A 16,322-nucleotide genomic window follows, 5' to 3' on the forward strand; every position below is an offset into this window, starting at 1 on the left:
GACCTGGCGGCTTGTGTCTAGGAAGAAGGAGAATCAACGACCCACTGGGTGCGTCGCGTTTCGGAAATTTTGCACTCGTCTGACAGGATTAATGCTGACTCTGCGGTCTTAACTCTGGAAGGCAACTGCCGGTTTGAGCCTCTAAAATTGAAACTGGGATGCATGAAGCGACTCTGTAATGACATGGGAACCCTCATGGCTGCCCTAGTGAAGTATGCCGATTCGGACAGTACCAAGGATCCCGAGCTTAATGATAATGAAGCAGGGAAGGGAAAGAAGGATAGCAACTCCAGACAGCAGCAGAATAAACTAGTGGGTCATGGAAACGGAGGCAAGCGCAAGGCGGACGGCAGCGTGGACTTTGTGGCTAACACTAACGCACAGGACAGGGGGCAGCGGCGCAGAGGTAAACCGGCAAATCATAACGGGGCTCCCAATCCTAGTGCAAGCCGTTTGAACTATTTGTTGAATCAGCCTTGCCCAAAGCATGGGACGAAGGAGGCACCGACTAGCCATCTTTGGAAAGATTGCTACATCATGCAGGAGTTCAAGAACTCTAATGCTTTCCGGTATGATCACGGATCAGGTGGCGGTTCAGGATCCGGTTTCAGCGGGCCGGATCATGATGGGGTTTCCGGTTCAGGACGTAATCAGGGCGGTCACAACTACCAGAATAATCAGAACAACCAGCAGCAGCAGCAGCAGTCAGGCTATCAGAGCCAGCAGCAGCAGCAGCCGTCGGGCTATCAGAGCCAGCCAAAGCAGTTGAGCAATGGGCAGTACCATGTCTTCACAACGGGTTTGGATAAGCGTGACCGAAAACTCCACCAACGAGCGGTGAATTCTGTTGAACCGGCCTTACCGCGTTACTTACGCTGGTCAGAGCAGCCCATCGTGTGGAGCAGAGAAGATCACCCGCTCCGGGTTGATAATCCGGGTCAGTTAGCATTAGTGGTGGACCCTCAGGTGGGGGGTTATAAATTCACCAAGGTACTCATGGATGGAGGAAGCAGTATTAACATACTGTATTATGAGACATTCAGGCGCGTGGGACTAACTGACAAGGATCTCAGACCATCAAATACGGTGTTCCATGGTGTTGTGCCAGGCAAATCTGCATATCCTGTTGGTAAAATAGCTCTAGATGTGACTTTTGGAGACGAGCATGACTCCCGGTCGGAAAAATTGAGCTTCGAAGTGGTGAAGATCCAAAGCCCGTATCACACCTTGTTTGGGCGACCGGCTTATGCCAAATTCATGGCGCGGCCTTGTTATATCTACTTACAGCTCAAGATGCCGGGTTACAAGGGGACGATAACGGTTCACGGGAACCGTCGGATCGCTTTGGAATGTGAAGAGGGTGATGCGGCTTACGCAGAGTCGGTCTGTGCCACAGAAGAGTTGAAGTATTATAAGGACAATGTCGATCCGGCGGATATGACCCCTTTAAAGAAGCCAACTACAGAGCATGATTCAGATCTGAAGTTCAAATCGGCAGCTGAGACCAAGCTTGTTGACTTCGTGCCCGGCGATTCATCCAAGCAGTTCACTATCAGTGCCAACCTGGATCCCAAATAGGAAAGCGCGCTCATCGAGTTCATCCGTGAGAATCGGGACATTTTTGCATGGAAGCCATCTGACATGCCAGGTGTACCGAGGGAACTCGCTGAGCACACTCTTAATGTGGATCCTAAGTATAAACCGGTGAAACAGTTCCTCCGCCGGTTTAACGAAGAAAGACGCAAAGCCATTGGAGAGGAAGTGGCCAGGCTTTTAGCAGCTGGTTTTATTATTGAGGTGTTCCATCCAGAGTGGCTTGCTAATCCGGTGCTAGTCCTTAAGAAAAATGGCACTTGGCATATGTGTGTGGATTATACAGATCTTAACAAAGCCTGTCCTGCAGACCCTTTTGCCCTCCCCCGTATTGATCAGATCATTGATGCCACAACGGGTTGTGAGCGTTTGAGTTTTTTGGATGCATACTCTGGATATCATCAGATCAAGATGGCGGTTAAGGACCAGGAGAAAACAGTATTCATCACTCCCTTTGGAGCCTTCTGTTATGTATCTATGCCCTTCGGGCTCAAGAGTGCCCAAGCCACCTATCAACGGTGTGTACAGAATTGCCTGCATGAGCAGATCGGCCGCAATGTGCACGCATATGTAGATGACATTGTAGTAAAATCAAGGCAGAAGGAGACACTGGTGGATGATTTGAAGGAGACCTTTGACAACTTGCGAGCTTACAGGATGATGCTTAATCCGGCCAAGTGTGTTTTCGGTGTTCCAGCAGGCAAGTTGCTGGGTTTCTTGGTGTCTAACAGAGGAATTGAGGCTAACCCGGAGAAGATTACGGCTATTACATCTCTAGCTAAACCGGAGTGTATCAACGATGTTCAGCGTTTGGCGGGCCGAATCGCTGCGCTGAGCCGGTTTATCAGCCGCCTCGGGGAGAAGGCTATCCCTTTGTATCAACTGCTGAGGAATACAGACAATTTCGTCTGGAGTACAGCTGCTGACGAGGCATTTGAGGATTTGAAGCGGCAGTTAGCCAATCCGCCTGTTCTTGCAGCTCCGGTCGACAAGGAGCCACTATTATTATACGTAGCGGCTAATGCTCGGGCAGTTAGTGTGGCTATTGTGGTAGAGCGCAAAGAGGCAGGCAAGGAATATCTGGTTCAGCGGCCGGTTTATTATATCAGTGAGGTGCTGATTGAGTCCAAGCAAAGGTATCCGCATTGGCAAAAGCTGGTCTATGGTGTTTTTATGGCCAGTCGAAAATTGAAGCAGTATTTTCAAGGGCACCCCATCGCAGTGGCCAGTTCAGCTCCCTTGGGTGATATTATACAGAATCGGGAGGCGACTGGCCGGATTGCCAAGTGGGCTATAGAGCTGGGGTCACACGGTCTGAAGTACGTGCCTCGGACGGCCGTGAAGTCTCAAGCACTTGTTGATTTCATCAATGATTGGACGGAATTACAGGCACCAGAGGAGAAGCCGGATCACACATATTGGACTATTCATTTTGATGGGTCCAGGCAATTGGAAGGCTCGGGGGCTGGAGTCGTATTAACTTCCCCGCGAGGTGATAAGTTTTGTTATGTTCTCCGCTTAATGTTCCCTTGTACTAATAATGCAGCTGAGTATGAAGCCTTGCTCCATGGTCTGCGGATGGCTAAAGAGATGAATTTAAGCCGGGTCAAGTGTCTTGGTGACTCAGACCTAGTGGCTCAACAGGTGTCTGGCACTTGGGATTCTAAGGACCCTCTCATGGCTGCATATCGTCGGGAAGTGGATAATATTGCAGGTTGTTTCAAGGGTTATCAAGTGGATCATGTGGACCGTCGGAAGAATGAAGCGGCGGATGCTTTAAGCCGGTTGGGCTCTCAGCGTAAACCGGTCCCGCCTAACGTCTTTTTGGATGTGTTGCACAATCCGTCAGTCAAGCTCCCAGGTGAAGCGGATTTGGCCATTCCTGATCCGGAGTCCCAATTGGTGGCAGCCCTGCATGTTATTCCGGATTGGACAGTTCCTTATCTTGCGTACATGACAAGGGGGGAGCTGCCAGAGGATGAGATTCTGGCCAAGCAGATAGTCCGGTGATCCAAGTCTATGACGATTGTCAATGGTGAATTACATCATTGCAGTGTATCAGGGGCGTTTCAACGTTGTGTCTCTCCTGAAGAAGGCTGTGAAATCTTAAGAGAAATCCATGAAGGGGATTGTGGGCACCATGCCGGTTCAAAGTCTCTGGTTGCAAATGCGTTTCGTCATGGGTTCTACTGGTTGACAGCTCATGTTGACGTGGAGGACTTGGTTAAACGGTGTGACGGATGTCAGAAATTTTCAAGGCGTGCTCATGTGCTGGCTCAGGAGTTGAGGATGATCCCAATAACATGGCCGTTTGCAACTTGGGGGCTAGACATGGTTGGACCTTTTAAAAGATCCAAGGATAAGAAAACTCACCTTTTGGTGGCAGTTGACAAATTTACCAAGTGGGTTGAAGCGGAGCCTGTCAGCAAGTGTGATGCAGCAACAGCGGTACAGTTCATCAAGAAGGTGATTTTCCGGTTTGGTTTTCCACACAGTATCATTACTGATAATGGTACCAATTTATCCAAGGGTGCTATGAAGGAGTTCTGTGAACGTGAACACATCCGACTTGATGTGTCGTCAGTAGCACACCCCCAGTCCAATGGACAGGCAGAACGAGCTAATCAGGAAATCTTGCGAGGCATCAAACCCCGGCTTTTGGTCCCATTGCAAAGAACACCAGGATGTTGGGTGGAAGAGCTGCCATCTGTATTATGGAGTATCAATACTATGCCAAACCGGTCCACAGGATACACGCCGTTTTTCATGGTCTATGGAGCAGAGGCGGTTCTCCCTAGTGACATCCGGCACGATTCGCCTCGTGTGGCAGCTTATGTTGAGGCAGATAATGAGACAGCACGACAAAATGCTTTGGACCTATTGGACGAAGAGCGTGATATAGCGGCTGCCCGTTCGGCGATTTACCAGCAAGATCTTCGTCGCTATCACAGTCGCCGGGTTAGAACCAGAACTTTTCAAGAAGGAGATTTGGTCCTTCGATTCATCCAAGAGCAAACGGATATGCACAAGTTATCCCCACCTTGGGAGGGACCTTTCGTAGTCAGCAAGAATCTGCACAACGGGTCGTATTATCTGATTGATATTCGAGAGCATCAAGACTCACATACATCAGAAGAGGAGGCCAACAGACCGTGGAATATAGCTCATCTTCGGCCTTACTATACTTGAGCCATTGGCTCTATTTACGTACATATCATGACAATGTATATATTATCTTTGATATATCAAACCGGAGCCTCAGCCGAAGCGGGGTCTCTGTCTTTCTCATCATGCGAGGTTACACGGAGTGGTTCTGTCTAAAGCGGCCTCCGGTTTACCCTTTGACATTTGTTTTATATCACTAGGGGCTTTGGTCGTGTCCGAACCAACGAACACCCTTTGATAGGCGACAGCCACCAGATCATTTGGGGACTGAGTCAAGTTTGAACCAGTAATGCCTCTTGGTCGGCCTAAGGCCACAATATCACTGGGGGCTTTGGTCGTGTCCGAACCAACGAACACCCTTTGATAGGCGACAGCCACCAGATCATTTGGGGACTGAGTCACGTTTGAACCAGTAATGCCTTTTGGTCGGCCTAAGGCCACAAAATCACTTGGGAGCATGGTCGGGCCCGAGCCATTGCTACGCCTCTTGATTTGGCATATATGCCACGAGTCATTTGGGGACCTGGCTGACTTGAATCATTGTCACCCCTATTGGGGGCCTTGATCTTTTCCGACCATGGTAATGCCATCTGAACAGCTTAATATAGCATATTTTTGCGAATGGTTTTTATCATTACTTTCGTTTCCATCTTGTTTTCATGGTTTGTTCGTTTTTGCTTTTGCTGGATTTCTTTATGTTGACAAGTATATATTTTCCGGTTCAGCCAATGATTTTTGATCCCCCTTCTAATCCGGAGGAGTCTCCCGGTTTACCTTTTCCCTGTTACACTCATGGAATAACCAAGGGGCTTGTATTAAGTCAGCATGGTTTGTACGGGGGCTACTTTCTCCCTTTTTTGACGGTATTGGTTTTTAAAACCACCGCTTCAGGCTTGGGTAAACCAGCTTTATACCCAAACATGGAAGGTATTTGTGTATCATGTGTTTGTTATATTTCTGATACACATATCAAGATCATAATCCGGCTGCGGTATAACCGCTACCGAAGTTCAAATTTTTTCTGATTGCAGGAAATATGAAGTAAAGTTTTCAAGCAAAAGCTTTAGTACTTATGCACGAAGGCATATCCCAGGCAGAAGTTTTCACTATCCTATTACAAGGCAGCATGGTGCCCAAACAAAATCGTTGTTTCTGTAGAAGGATGTTTCAAATAGCACTTCAAACCGGCTTCCGGTTCAAGCTTGCTCCTCGTCCTCCGCCGCTTCAGCTTCCTCGTCTCTACCCATTGGCTGGAAATCAATAGTGGTCCAGTCGATTCCCATTAAAGCTTGGAAAACAGCTTCTTCATGGATCAGGGAAGACGGTTCAATATCAGGGGCGTAAGTGTGCTTACGGATTGGAGGAATCAGATTCTCCGCTTCAACAGTTGGGGCAGGCACTCGCTTGTTTTGATCATTGTATTGCGCTTGATAATGCGTCAAATCCGCCTCTTCAGCTAGCTGGCAAGCCAGAGGGCGCACTGCACGGTTTATAGCCCTTAAATCTTCTTCGTCGAACTCAGAGCCGTCTTCTTTCAGACTGGGATAGCCTTGAGCTGCTTCCACAGGATCAAAGTCGGGCACCCATGCCTTTGCCCGGATTAAGGCATTGATGGCTCCGGTTCGGGCAGCGGATTTTTTCAGTTCCTCAATCCGGGCTGGAAGCATTGACAACTTGCTAAGAGTGTCCTGGATTAAAGAGGGCGCCGGATTGTTGTGAGAAGCTGTGCTGATGATCCGTTGGGCTCCAGTGTACAATTGTTCTATCAAGGTGTAGGCAGCTTTCCGTTTCTTCCGAACATCATTTCCTAAGTGCCCAATACGTGTGCCTACAAAAGGATTGGAATGGTCTCAAACCGGACTTATGATACAACAGATTCAAATTTATTTCAGAAGTTATAAGGAGCTTACCAAAGATAGCAGCAGTCATGGAGTGTATTTGCCGTTGTACGGCCGTCAGTTCATCTACCACCGGTTTAAGGGCCGCTTCAGCATTTTCTGCTCTTTTGGTTAAACCGGCCTTATCAGTGGCCCAGTCAGCTCGCTCTTTCTTAAAAATTTTCTTTAGCCGTTCAACAGTGTTCAAAGCGCTGGTTAATTCTTCCTTGGCTTTATCTGTTTTAGCTTGCTGGGTCTTCAGGGCCTCCTGCAAATCGGCAATTCGGTCCTCCTTGATTTTAATCTCAGCCTGCATACAGATGACATTTTAAAGTTTTTCACAGTCAAGACAAGAAATTGAAGTATCAACCACACAAACAAAGTTATATGCCTGATACTTGGGGGCTAATGTATCTTCAAATTTTTTTTTGTATATTGCTCAACTACAAAGTCCCAATCTCAATACAAGTATTCAACTTGGCACTTGGGGGCTAATGGCTATTTGATCAAGTTCTGTTTTAAGGACAGCTTTTTAGCCCCGGTTTGATTATGCTAAACCGGCCCTCGAGGGTTATACCGATGGATTTCAATAATTATATATTCAGGATCAAGTCCCGGTTTGACCAAGGTCACAAACCGGCCCTTGGGGGCTACCGGGATGAATGCAGGAGCAGAAGAGAAAGAAGGAATTTACCTCAAATTTATCCCTCATCATTTTGACCAGGCCAGCTTCACAGTCACGGCTAGTGTAAAGCCGGTTTAAATAGCCAGAATGAAGATCTTGCGCATTCAGAGCGGCATATGTTTCCAATTCGACATCCCATTTTCCTTTGTTCAAAGAGGAAGAATCCTCTTTGATGGTATGCCTGGTAAGAGTGGCAGGATTCCCGGGTTCCGCACGGCCTACACCGGTAATTACAACATCATCATCTTTTGATTCGCCGGTTTGGGTTGGGGCGGCCGTTTTGTCAGCAGGAGTGTGGGATTTTTCAATCTGGACAAAACTGGCAGGCGGATCAGCAGACGCTGGAGCATTAGTAAGACCTTCTTCAGGGATAATGTCATCTTGCAGAGGAGGATCATTGGGGATATCTTCAGAAATAAACACTTCATGATCCGGCGCTTGGTCATGTTCCGAGGCCACATTTTCTTCAGCCGCTTTATCCAGGCGGGCCTTCTTGCTTGGTTTCGGTTTAGCCCTGGAAGAAAAGATAAAAATTAAGGAAAAGTGTAAACCATTGCGCAGCATACTGGAAGCATATGATCGGTTGAACTTACCCAGCAACTGTTTTCAAAGGTGGTAGCTGGGTGGCTGACGATTCACCAGATGAGGAATGAGAAGTGACCTGATAATCGGAGTCGGATGGATTAAGAGGTTGATGGAAGAAACCCGCTTTACGATTTAAATCAATAGAAAGGTCGGAGACCTCGGAGCGACGTTTTCGAACCGGACTGTTTGGTAAACCGGCAGAAGTAACTACCTGGCCACTGTGCCGGGTTGTGCGGCGAGCTTCGTGTTGCTGGGTCTTCATAAGAAATTGGGAATCCAGATAAGCAAGAGGATGAGAAAATTTAACTTTCCGGTTTGCCCGGCGAAGTTTTGGCAAAGGCAAGATTTCTGAATCGGAAGAGAGAATGGTTACCTCAACGAAAGCCACATTGCTGGCTTCAGCATCATCCTGACAAACATCATCATCAATAAGGCGTGTAAAAAGTAAGCCAAGTGAATCAAGTTCTATCACAAGATCCGGTTTACCCACATCATCATCAATGGCCGGGTTAGACGAAGCGGTGGTTTTTCTCTTATGAGCTGGTTTCTTGACAACCTTGGTCTTGGGCCGGGTTGGCCGTCCTACCTTTTCCGTTTTGTCTTGAGGAAGTATCTGTCTCCAGAACGGATTATCACCCTGGATCAGCAGCAATTAAAATGTTGAACATATAAAATAGTAACTCGGATCAACAATAAAGCAATTGAAATATTACCGCTGGCGGTTTGTTGGTGGTGCAATACGGAAGCAGACCGGTTTGAGCACAGAGGTGCTCCGGTTCATTCAGCATCTTCTTCACAGATTCTGTGACTTCATCCTCAGGGAGTTGGATTTTAGTATGTCAGAGTGGGTCATCGACACTATCAGTATACTCACACATCAAATTTGGGCGCCGGCTTAGAGGCAAAATACTCCATGATATCCAGCAGCGTGCAAGGTCTATTCCTGTTAAACCGTTGGCCATGAAGGCCCGGAGCTTGGACAGTTGAGGAGCATATTTGATTCTCTCCTTGGCGTTTAGCCTTTGTGGAAAGGGGTGAGTGTTGCTGAGCCGTTCCGGACGGAAGCCAGGCAAGGGATTTTCGTTGTCAGGAGATGTATCCTTGCAATAAAACCAAGTTACGTTCCATTCCTTGGGGTGAGTATGGAGTTTGACGTGAGGGTAGGTGATTTCTTTCCTCTTCTGAATGGCCATACCGCCCAGTTCGGTATTAGGGCCGTCAGTGAATTCAGTATGATGGTTCAGATGAAAGAGATCTCTGAATAACTCGACGGAAGGCTCCTCTTGAAGGTATGCCTCAGAAAGTACTTGAAAGTGACATAGGTTGGTGACGGAGTTGGGGCCAATATCCTGTGGACGGAGTTGAAAGTTGGCTAACACGTCCCGATAAAATTTGGAGCCGGGCGGTTTGAAGCCCCGGGCCATATGATCTGTGAAGACCACGACCTCTCCTTCCTGGGGTGTAGGAGGACATTCATCTCCAGGAACCCTCCAATGAATCGTGTCTTTGCTATCCAAAGCACCAATCAGGACTAGGTCGTTCAGCTGTGATTCTGTGACACGGGAGGGAACCCAATTGCACTCGTACACTTGTTTGGCCATGACAAGATCTACAAGGAATAAATGATTCGGTTCAAGCATATGCCGGATAAAACGGTGGTGATCTAATTACGGTAAACCGGAGGCAGTACCATAAACCGGTCTTCTACAATGCAGCATCAGATGGATTCTGGCAGTTCAACCAGGGGACTAATGACATATATACCGGTCTAGCTACTTTTTCTCTATGGTGAAGTTAAACCGCCTGGCCTAAGTATCAGAAGCAATCGAAACTATGGATAACTAGTTATGCAGAAACAAGTTTCACAAAGTTATGTTACAGCCACGGATCTACAGCAAGCTCATAAAAAACAGGAAGTATTTTGAAGACTAAGACGGAAACAAAAGTGAACCATTGGGTGGATAGATGCGGGAGATTTATAAGTCTGGATGAGAAATGGTAAGCGGATGCTAAAGGGATCGCTACTAAACACAGTTCAGGATGCATTCAAGATCAGAGAGCAGCTATGAACGCGCGATGAACATAGCAGGAACATGGAACCCTAAGAATAGATCTAGGTTAAGAGGGAGAGAGAACTTACCAGGAACGGAGAGGATGCGGAAAGACGCCGCGACACTCTGGTACGTGCAGGTTGATGCAGCGGCCGGAGACGAGGCAGAGATCGACGGTGGTGGCGGAGCTCCAAGGCCGGCGACGTAAGGAAGAAGAAGAAGAAGGGACGAAGGGGAAGAAGAAGGAAATGACCCTTCGGTCTTATTTATAAGGCAACTGAGCTAGGTCAAACGCACGAATCCAGGAGCTGTCATTAAGAGGGAGTTATGAATTTCATAATGACTTCATGCCGGTTTATAGTAGCCAAAACTGATGACGTCATGCCGGTTTACAGTGACCAAAAATGATGACGACATGGAGATTTGCCAATTAACAGAAGACATCCAAGACGCAAGATGGTGTGAAGGATTGACATGAACCAGTTCAAATCAATCTGGGGCCTAATGTTGGGGATATTACCACTTGGCATAAACCGGCTTACTTGGGCCGGGTTAACGTCATAGTGGTATAAGCAGGTAAAGGCCCAAGGCCTATAGTCGGTTTAGAATCTGTATCAGTAAAACCGACCTGATGTATAGCTTGTATTGTAAGTTAGGAATAGAGAGATACCGACCGGGATACGAATATGAACCGGCTGGGACTCTATGGACCGACGGGCGTCACCCGTGTATATAAGGGGACGACCCGGCGGCGGTTCAAGGGATAACCACAACTCGGGCCTAGGCGAAGCTTGTTTGCTCCCTAGCCATCGAGACCACATCAATTCTATCACAACTAGACGTAGGCTTTTACCTTCATCGAAGGGGCCGAACTAGTATAAACCCCACGTGTCTTTGTGTCCGCTTTAACCCCTTCAAGTAAACTCGTAGCGATGGCTCCACGACTAAGTCCTTTCGCTAGGACATCTGCCGTGACAAATCCACGACAAGGCCCAAAGATTCAGTTCACCTTTCTAGGTATTTTAGTTTCAGGCTTGCATTATTTCTAGAGGCCCAAAGATTTAGTTCACCTTTCTAGGTATTTCAGTTTCGGGCTTGCATTATTTCTAGAGGCCCAAAGATTTAGTTCACCTTTCTAGGTATTTTAGTTTCAGGCTTGCATTATTTCTAGAGGCCCAAAGATTAAGTTCCCGGTCGGCGGCAAGCGGCCCTGCTACCCATGCCAGTGTTGACCTCAACTCGCAAGGGCCAGCGTCGAAGGGGCTCCCGGGGCTTGGGCTCCACAGAGCCTTCCTCCAGAGCGATGATGGCGAGCTCCTCCCTCGGTGCGTGAGGGGCTCCAGGCTCCCTCTCTATCGTGAATGACTTCCGTGATGAGTTAGCTCATGCTTTGTTTCATGGAGTGTTTTTTTGTGAAGCTTGATTGATGACTTGTATGTTTAAGTGGGATATCTCATTTGTATGGAAAAAGTAAAAATTATCATGTTTTGCATGCTTGATTTGTAAAGATTGTTCGTTTATGTCAATTGTGAGCGGGAGGAGGCCATAGAAGAGCCGGCCACACCAAATCCGGCAGGAAATAGGGTCCAAAGTAGTCAAATGATTGAGAAAGAGCATTTATTGTCAATCTAACCCTGCCATCCGTACACCTCTTTGGTTTAGAGTTAGTTCAGGGTTAGAATCTAACTCTAACCTCTAACTGAGTTAGAGTTCTCCTCGTCTCGGTTCATCGCCATCATACTTTCCCCATTCCTGTGTTTTCAGTATCCTGCGAATCAAAGAGGCCCATTTTTTGCGGGAAAAATCAAAGAGGCCCTTAGACTGGTTTAGGTCCGGTCATTTTTTATAAACGTGTTATGTCCAAAATTTAATGAACGTGCTCCGGTTTCTACGAAAATAATCCAGTTTCATGTAGTAATTCATTCATTTATTTATTCTTCTGCGGGGGTTTGCATGTAATTCGTGAGGTCTGAAATGTAAAGTACCCCGGCATATGCTCCGAGTCGTGCATGCACTACGACCCAGATGCTCTATGTCCCACATGTCGGTGAATGGGAGCACGTGGAAATAGCCTAGGAGTACATATAGGAGGATAAATGCGTGAAAAAAATATGTAGTGTGAAGCGTAGCTGCGGTTCAAAAAGGTGACCTAAAGTGATGACAACTATAGGTCGGATGCACCCAACTAGTGGCACTAGACATATGACTAATTTGTCCCGAAAAAAAGAGAGACACGAGTGCTCAGTACTCCTATTCTATCAACACGAGTCCCATCTGGCAACAGCGTCCGTGCTATAGCTAGCTCTCCTCCCTCGTTTCTCTCTTCTAATTCTAAACTCAGCCGACGCCCGGTGGGCGGGGTGGGTTTGCTCAACTGCGGTCCCACCTCACAGTGAAAACGTTACGACTAGAATAAAAATGCCATATACTCCCTCCATTCCTAAATATAAGCCTTTTTAGATACTATTTCAAATGGAATACAACATACAGATGTATGTAGACATAGTTTACAGTGTAGATTCACTCATTTTGCTCCATATGTAGTAGTCACTCGCTGGAATCTTTAGAAAGACTTATATTTGGGTATGGAGGGAGTACTATACTAATAAAACATTAAGGCCTCGAGGCGATGCAGTGCTGGTTACAGGAGGCAAGAAGAAGAGATGCATCCATCGACGACGTCCACCTCCTCGACTCAGGGCGCCGGCCCACCGAACGGCGCCTAAGTAGCAGCGGCTTTCGTGGCCAGGTCGACGTGCTTCTGAACAATGGTGTCCAAAGATTCCAGCCGCTGGAAGAAGGCCAACGTCTTTCTGTCCTTGCTTGCCTTGTAGTGGCCTATGTAGACGATTTCCTCATAGACGTGGATGTGAAGGTCGACGGTTTCTTGCATGGCGAGGCGCTGCTTGGCGAGCGCGGCCTCGAGGTGCACATTCTTCGTCACGACCTGCGGCACTTGCAGGGCCACCAGGGTTTGAAAGAGTTCGTCACCATGGAGGCCGATGAGGGTGGCAGGCAATGAGGAGCCTGGGCGCGCGGGCTGGAGCAGTACGGCAAGGTCGTCCGTGCGCTTCTTGACGGCGGTGAACTTGCGGATGGAGTTGACCATCATGTCGTCCATGCGAGAGGCGAAGCCGGCGTCGGCGAGGGCTGCGATGCCGGCGGTCACTAGCACCGTCTGGAAACGCTGTGCGGTGCGAGGCCGCAGGCCGGCGCCTTGGATGATTTGGCACAGCCGACTGCCGCTCGCGTCCATCGCCTCCATAGGTGATTGTGGCTTCTTGTCACTTGGTCTTGGATTGGAGTGAGCAGTGTTGCGCAGAGACTTGGGAGTAGATGGATTGGAGTGGTGGGGTGCCTTTATATGAGAGTCCAAACTCTGTTGCATTCACATCGTGCTGGCTCTATTCTGCTTCTCCAATTAATTCCCTCTGCATGTAATTGAGAATGCATCATTGATCGTTCAATGTCTCGGGAACCGCTACCCTCTCCCTCCTTGGCATTCAAGCACCTATGGAGGCGACTGCCACTCGCGTCTATCGCGTGTCAGGAGACGTTCCCGTCGACGACGAGGTGCCTATGGTGACTTCGTAAATTTCAAGATGATAGTGTTGTGCGCATGTGCGTTCATAGGGGTGAGTGTATGCGCGTGTATATGAGGGCTTGTGTCTGTACTGTGTCAAAAAAGTAAATGCGTATCAAAAAGAGACTAGTCAGTATATTCAATATTGTGCACCTCGGAGAGGAAAACGATAGAACTACTTATTTATTTACGGTGCAGATTCACTCATTTTGCTCCATATGTACTCCGTCTCGGTGTAGTCTAGTCACTTGTTGAAATCTCTAGATGGGCAAATACTCCTTTCTGGTTTACACGGCTATACTAGAAAGTAGTTGTACGTACTAGTACAATAGTGGGCTCACATAGCAATTTTGACTCATGCAAGAGCCTGGCTATATGCGTGCTCCAATGTTCGCAACTGCCACGTTCGGGTTGCGCTTGGCTCTTAGCCTCTTCGAGAAGACAAACAATGATGTTACTACTAGTGCTTCTACAGTGTCGAATCCACTACTGCATGTCCGTCCACCGCGAGTGGGAGGGATAGCTTGTTGTAGAAGTACTATAAGCAAAAGCCTGTCCTCGTTTGTGAGCAACTGCGCGCATGGGCGAGGGAGAAGGCGTGTAGTAGTAAAATCAAGCTTCTCCTCATTGTACGAGTTGACGCGGCACATCATAGCACTGGCCCCACATGCTTGCCTCTAAACTTGGCTGAAAGACCCGCAGTGTACAATATATTTGCTGCAACCTCTAACATTTACCCACCACAAATTAAAATATATATTCCCGTCTTGACCAGATGAGCATGCAAACTACAATCACCAGGGTGACAGGTAGGGCCAGAAGACTATCTTAATTTTTTTAAACTTCGAGACGGCCACATAGCATGGAGCCGACCCCAACGATTTTAAGCTTACAGGCACGGTACACGCTATCCTAGACTACTCTACACATGAAATTGCCGCACAAGCGTCCGAGCTATGCTTGCTCTTTGCCTCTTCGGGAAGTTGAACAATGATGGAGTACTACTGCACTGGAGGAGTACTACAGTACGCTTCTGACCATCTGACACCGATTGAACTGCATGCGGGAGGGAGAGCGTGTAGCGAAAGCTTCTCCTAGTCTTGCCAGCCACCACGCTCATGGGCGAGGGAGGGACGCTCCTGCCTTTGCGTGTATGACAGGTGGGCCCGATAGGTGGGTGGCCAACCTATCATACAGCCAAAGGCAGGTGCAGTTAAGTCCGCGAGGGAGAGGATAATCAAACTTCTCGTTGATGTACAAGTTGACGCGACACATCAAAGCACTGCACACGATATATTTCAATAATTTGCATTTACCGATGCATTAATTACAACGCATGCATGCATGCCGTGACTCTCCTTTTGATATTTGCATGTGTTGATTTAATGCACCTTGAAGTAGTATAAAATATGTGACGGTAAAGCTTTGTAATGCCCCGGCCCAAGCGAGAGATGGTTGTGCACGAGGAGGGCGAGATCATGCAGACGGAACAGGACCCGATGATGGAGCTCTCTAAGGTCTCGATCGACCTCACTGTGTTCCACTGCCCCTTGTGCCTCCGCCCATTGACGCCTCCAGTGTATGAGGTTCGAATACACCTCGTCCGTTTGGCTGATTGAGCAAGGTGCAGGTTTCTTGATTGATGTGCTGTTTGATTGATTTCTGCAGTGCAAGGGAGGGCACCTGGCCTGCACGGACTGCCACGTCGAGCGCCCCGGGAACTAGCGGCAGTGCCAGAAGTGCGAGCGCGGCGGTGGTTTCGATGTGCGGAACATGGCAGTGGACGCCATCCTTTCGTCGGTGAGGGTGGAGTGCCTGCACGAAGGCTGTGGGCTCTACGTCACTTACCACAAGCTCGCCGATCACCAGAGCGTGTGTCCGCTTGCACCCTGCAAATGCCCCGTGCCCGTCTGCGGCTACGAAGGCCCGCCGCCGGCGCTCTACCACCACATCAGCACCGCGCATCCCATGCCCGTGCACAGGATCCAGTACGACAAGGTGCTCCAGCTGCAAGTGCCACTGTCGGAGCCACGACTCTTGCTGTTTGCGGAGGAGGACGGCCACGCGTTTTTCTTGGTCGGCGGCATGCTCAACATTGGTGCGCCTATCGCCATGTCGGTCGTCTGCATCAGAGCGGGGGTGTCCCCACTGCTGCACTACGTGTCCAAGCTGTGGGCGAATGGCCCACCGAGGGAGCCCAAAGGCCCGACCGACGTCGTCAAGGTGGAAATGGAGGTGACAAGCAGCAAGGATCCCGGTGACGTCACCGTGCAAGAGCTGACCTTCTTCACAGTTCCGCCCAAGCTGCTGGCCGGGGCTAAGCTGGTGTCCCTCCACATTCAGATTGACAAGCTCACGTCCTAAATGTTTCTACAGTGCCTTCTATTTATCTTAGTAATATGCTAATATAGGGATTACCTCGGTCTACTTTAGCTTAAGAAATGGTGGGTTTTGGTGGCGATGCAGCAATTACTTGGACATCAGATCTGTAATTTCCAACAGTCGAACGAATATTTTGTGTCTGTTGGATATAAAGTTCCTTTGGGTAAGAAGTACTACTTGTCATTAAAATGGATAAAAGGAGATGTATGTAGACGTATTTTAGTTCTGGATACGTCCCTTTTTATCCATTTTGATGACAAGCACTCCCTCCATTCCACAATACATGCCTTCCATTTGTCAAAATATAGATGTATCTAGACATGTTTTAGTATATAGGTACATCCATGATAGAGCCAATCGGATGGTTGAGAACACTACAATTCGTAGCTACAGATGCGTGT

The 16,322-nt window shown here is 48.3% G+C and overlaps 1 protein-coding gene across 1 annotated transcript; it reads left to right on the top strand.

Annotated features, from left to right (window-relative positions):
- Nucleotides 1–15,312: 15,312 nt before the first annotated feature.
- LOC119360805 (E3 ubiquitin-protein ligase SINA-like 10) lies at nucleotides 15,313–15,891 on the top strand (the record flags this gene model as incomplete). The annotated part of the gene is made up of 1 exon (XM_037626297.1): nucleotides 15,313–15,891. A coding segment is annotated over exon 1 (579 nt), but the record flags the coding sequence as incomplete, so codon positions are not given.
- Nucleotides 15,892–16,322: the final 431 nt, after the last annotated feature.

The sequence above is a fragment of the Triticum dicoccoides genome, chromosome 2B (assembly GCF_002162155.2).
Source record: "Triticum dicoccoides isolate Atlit2015 ecotype Zavitan chromosome 2B, WEW_v2.0, whole genome shotgun sequence".
Taxonomy (NCBI): Eukaryota; Viridiplantae; Streptophyta; class Magnoliopsida; order Poales; family Poaceae; genus Triticum; species Triticum dicoccoides.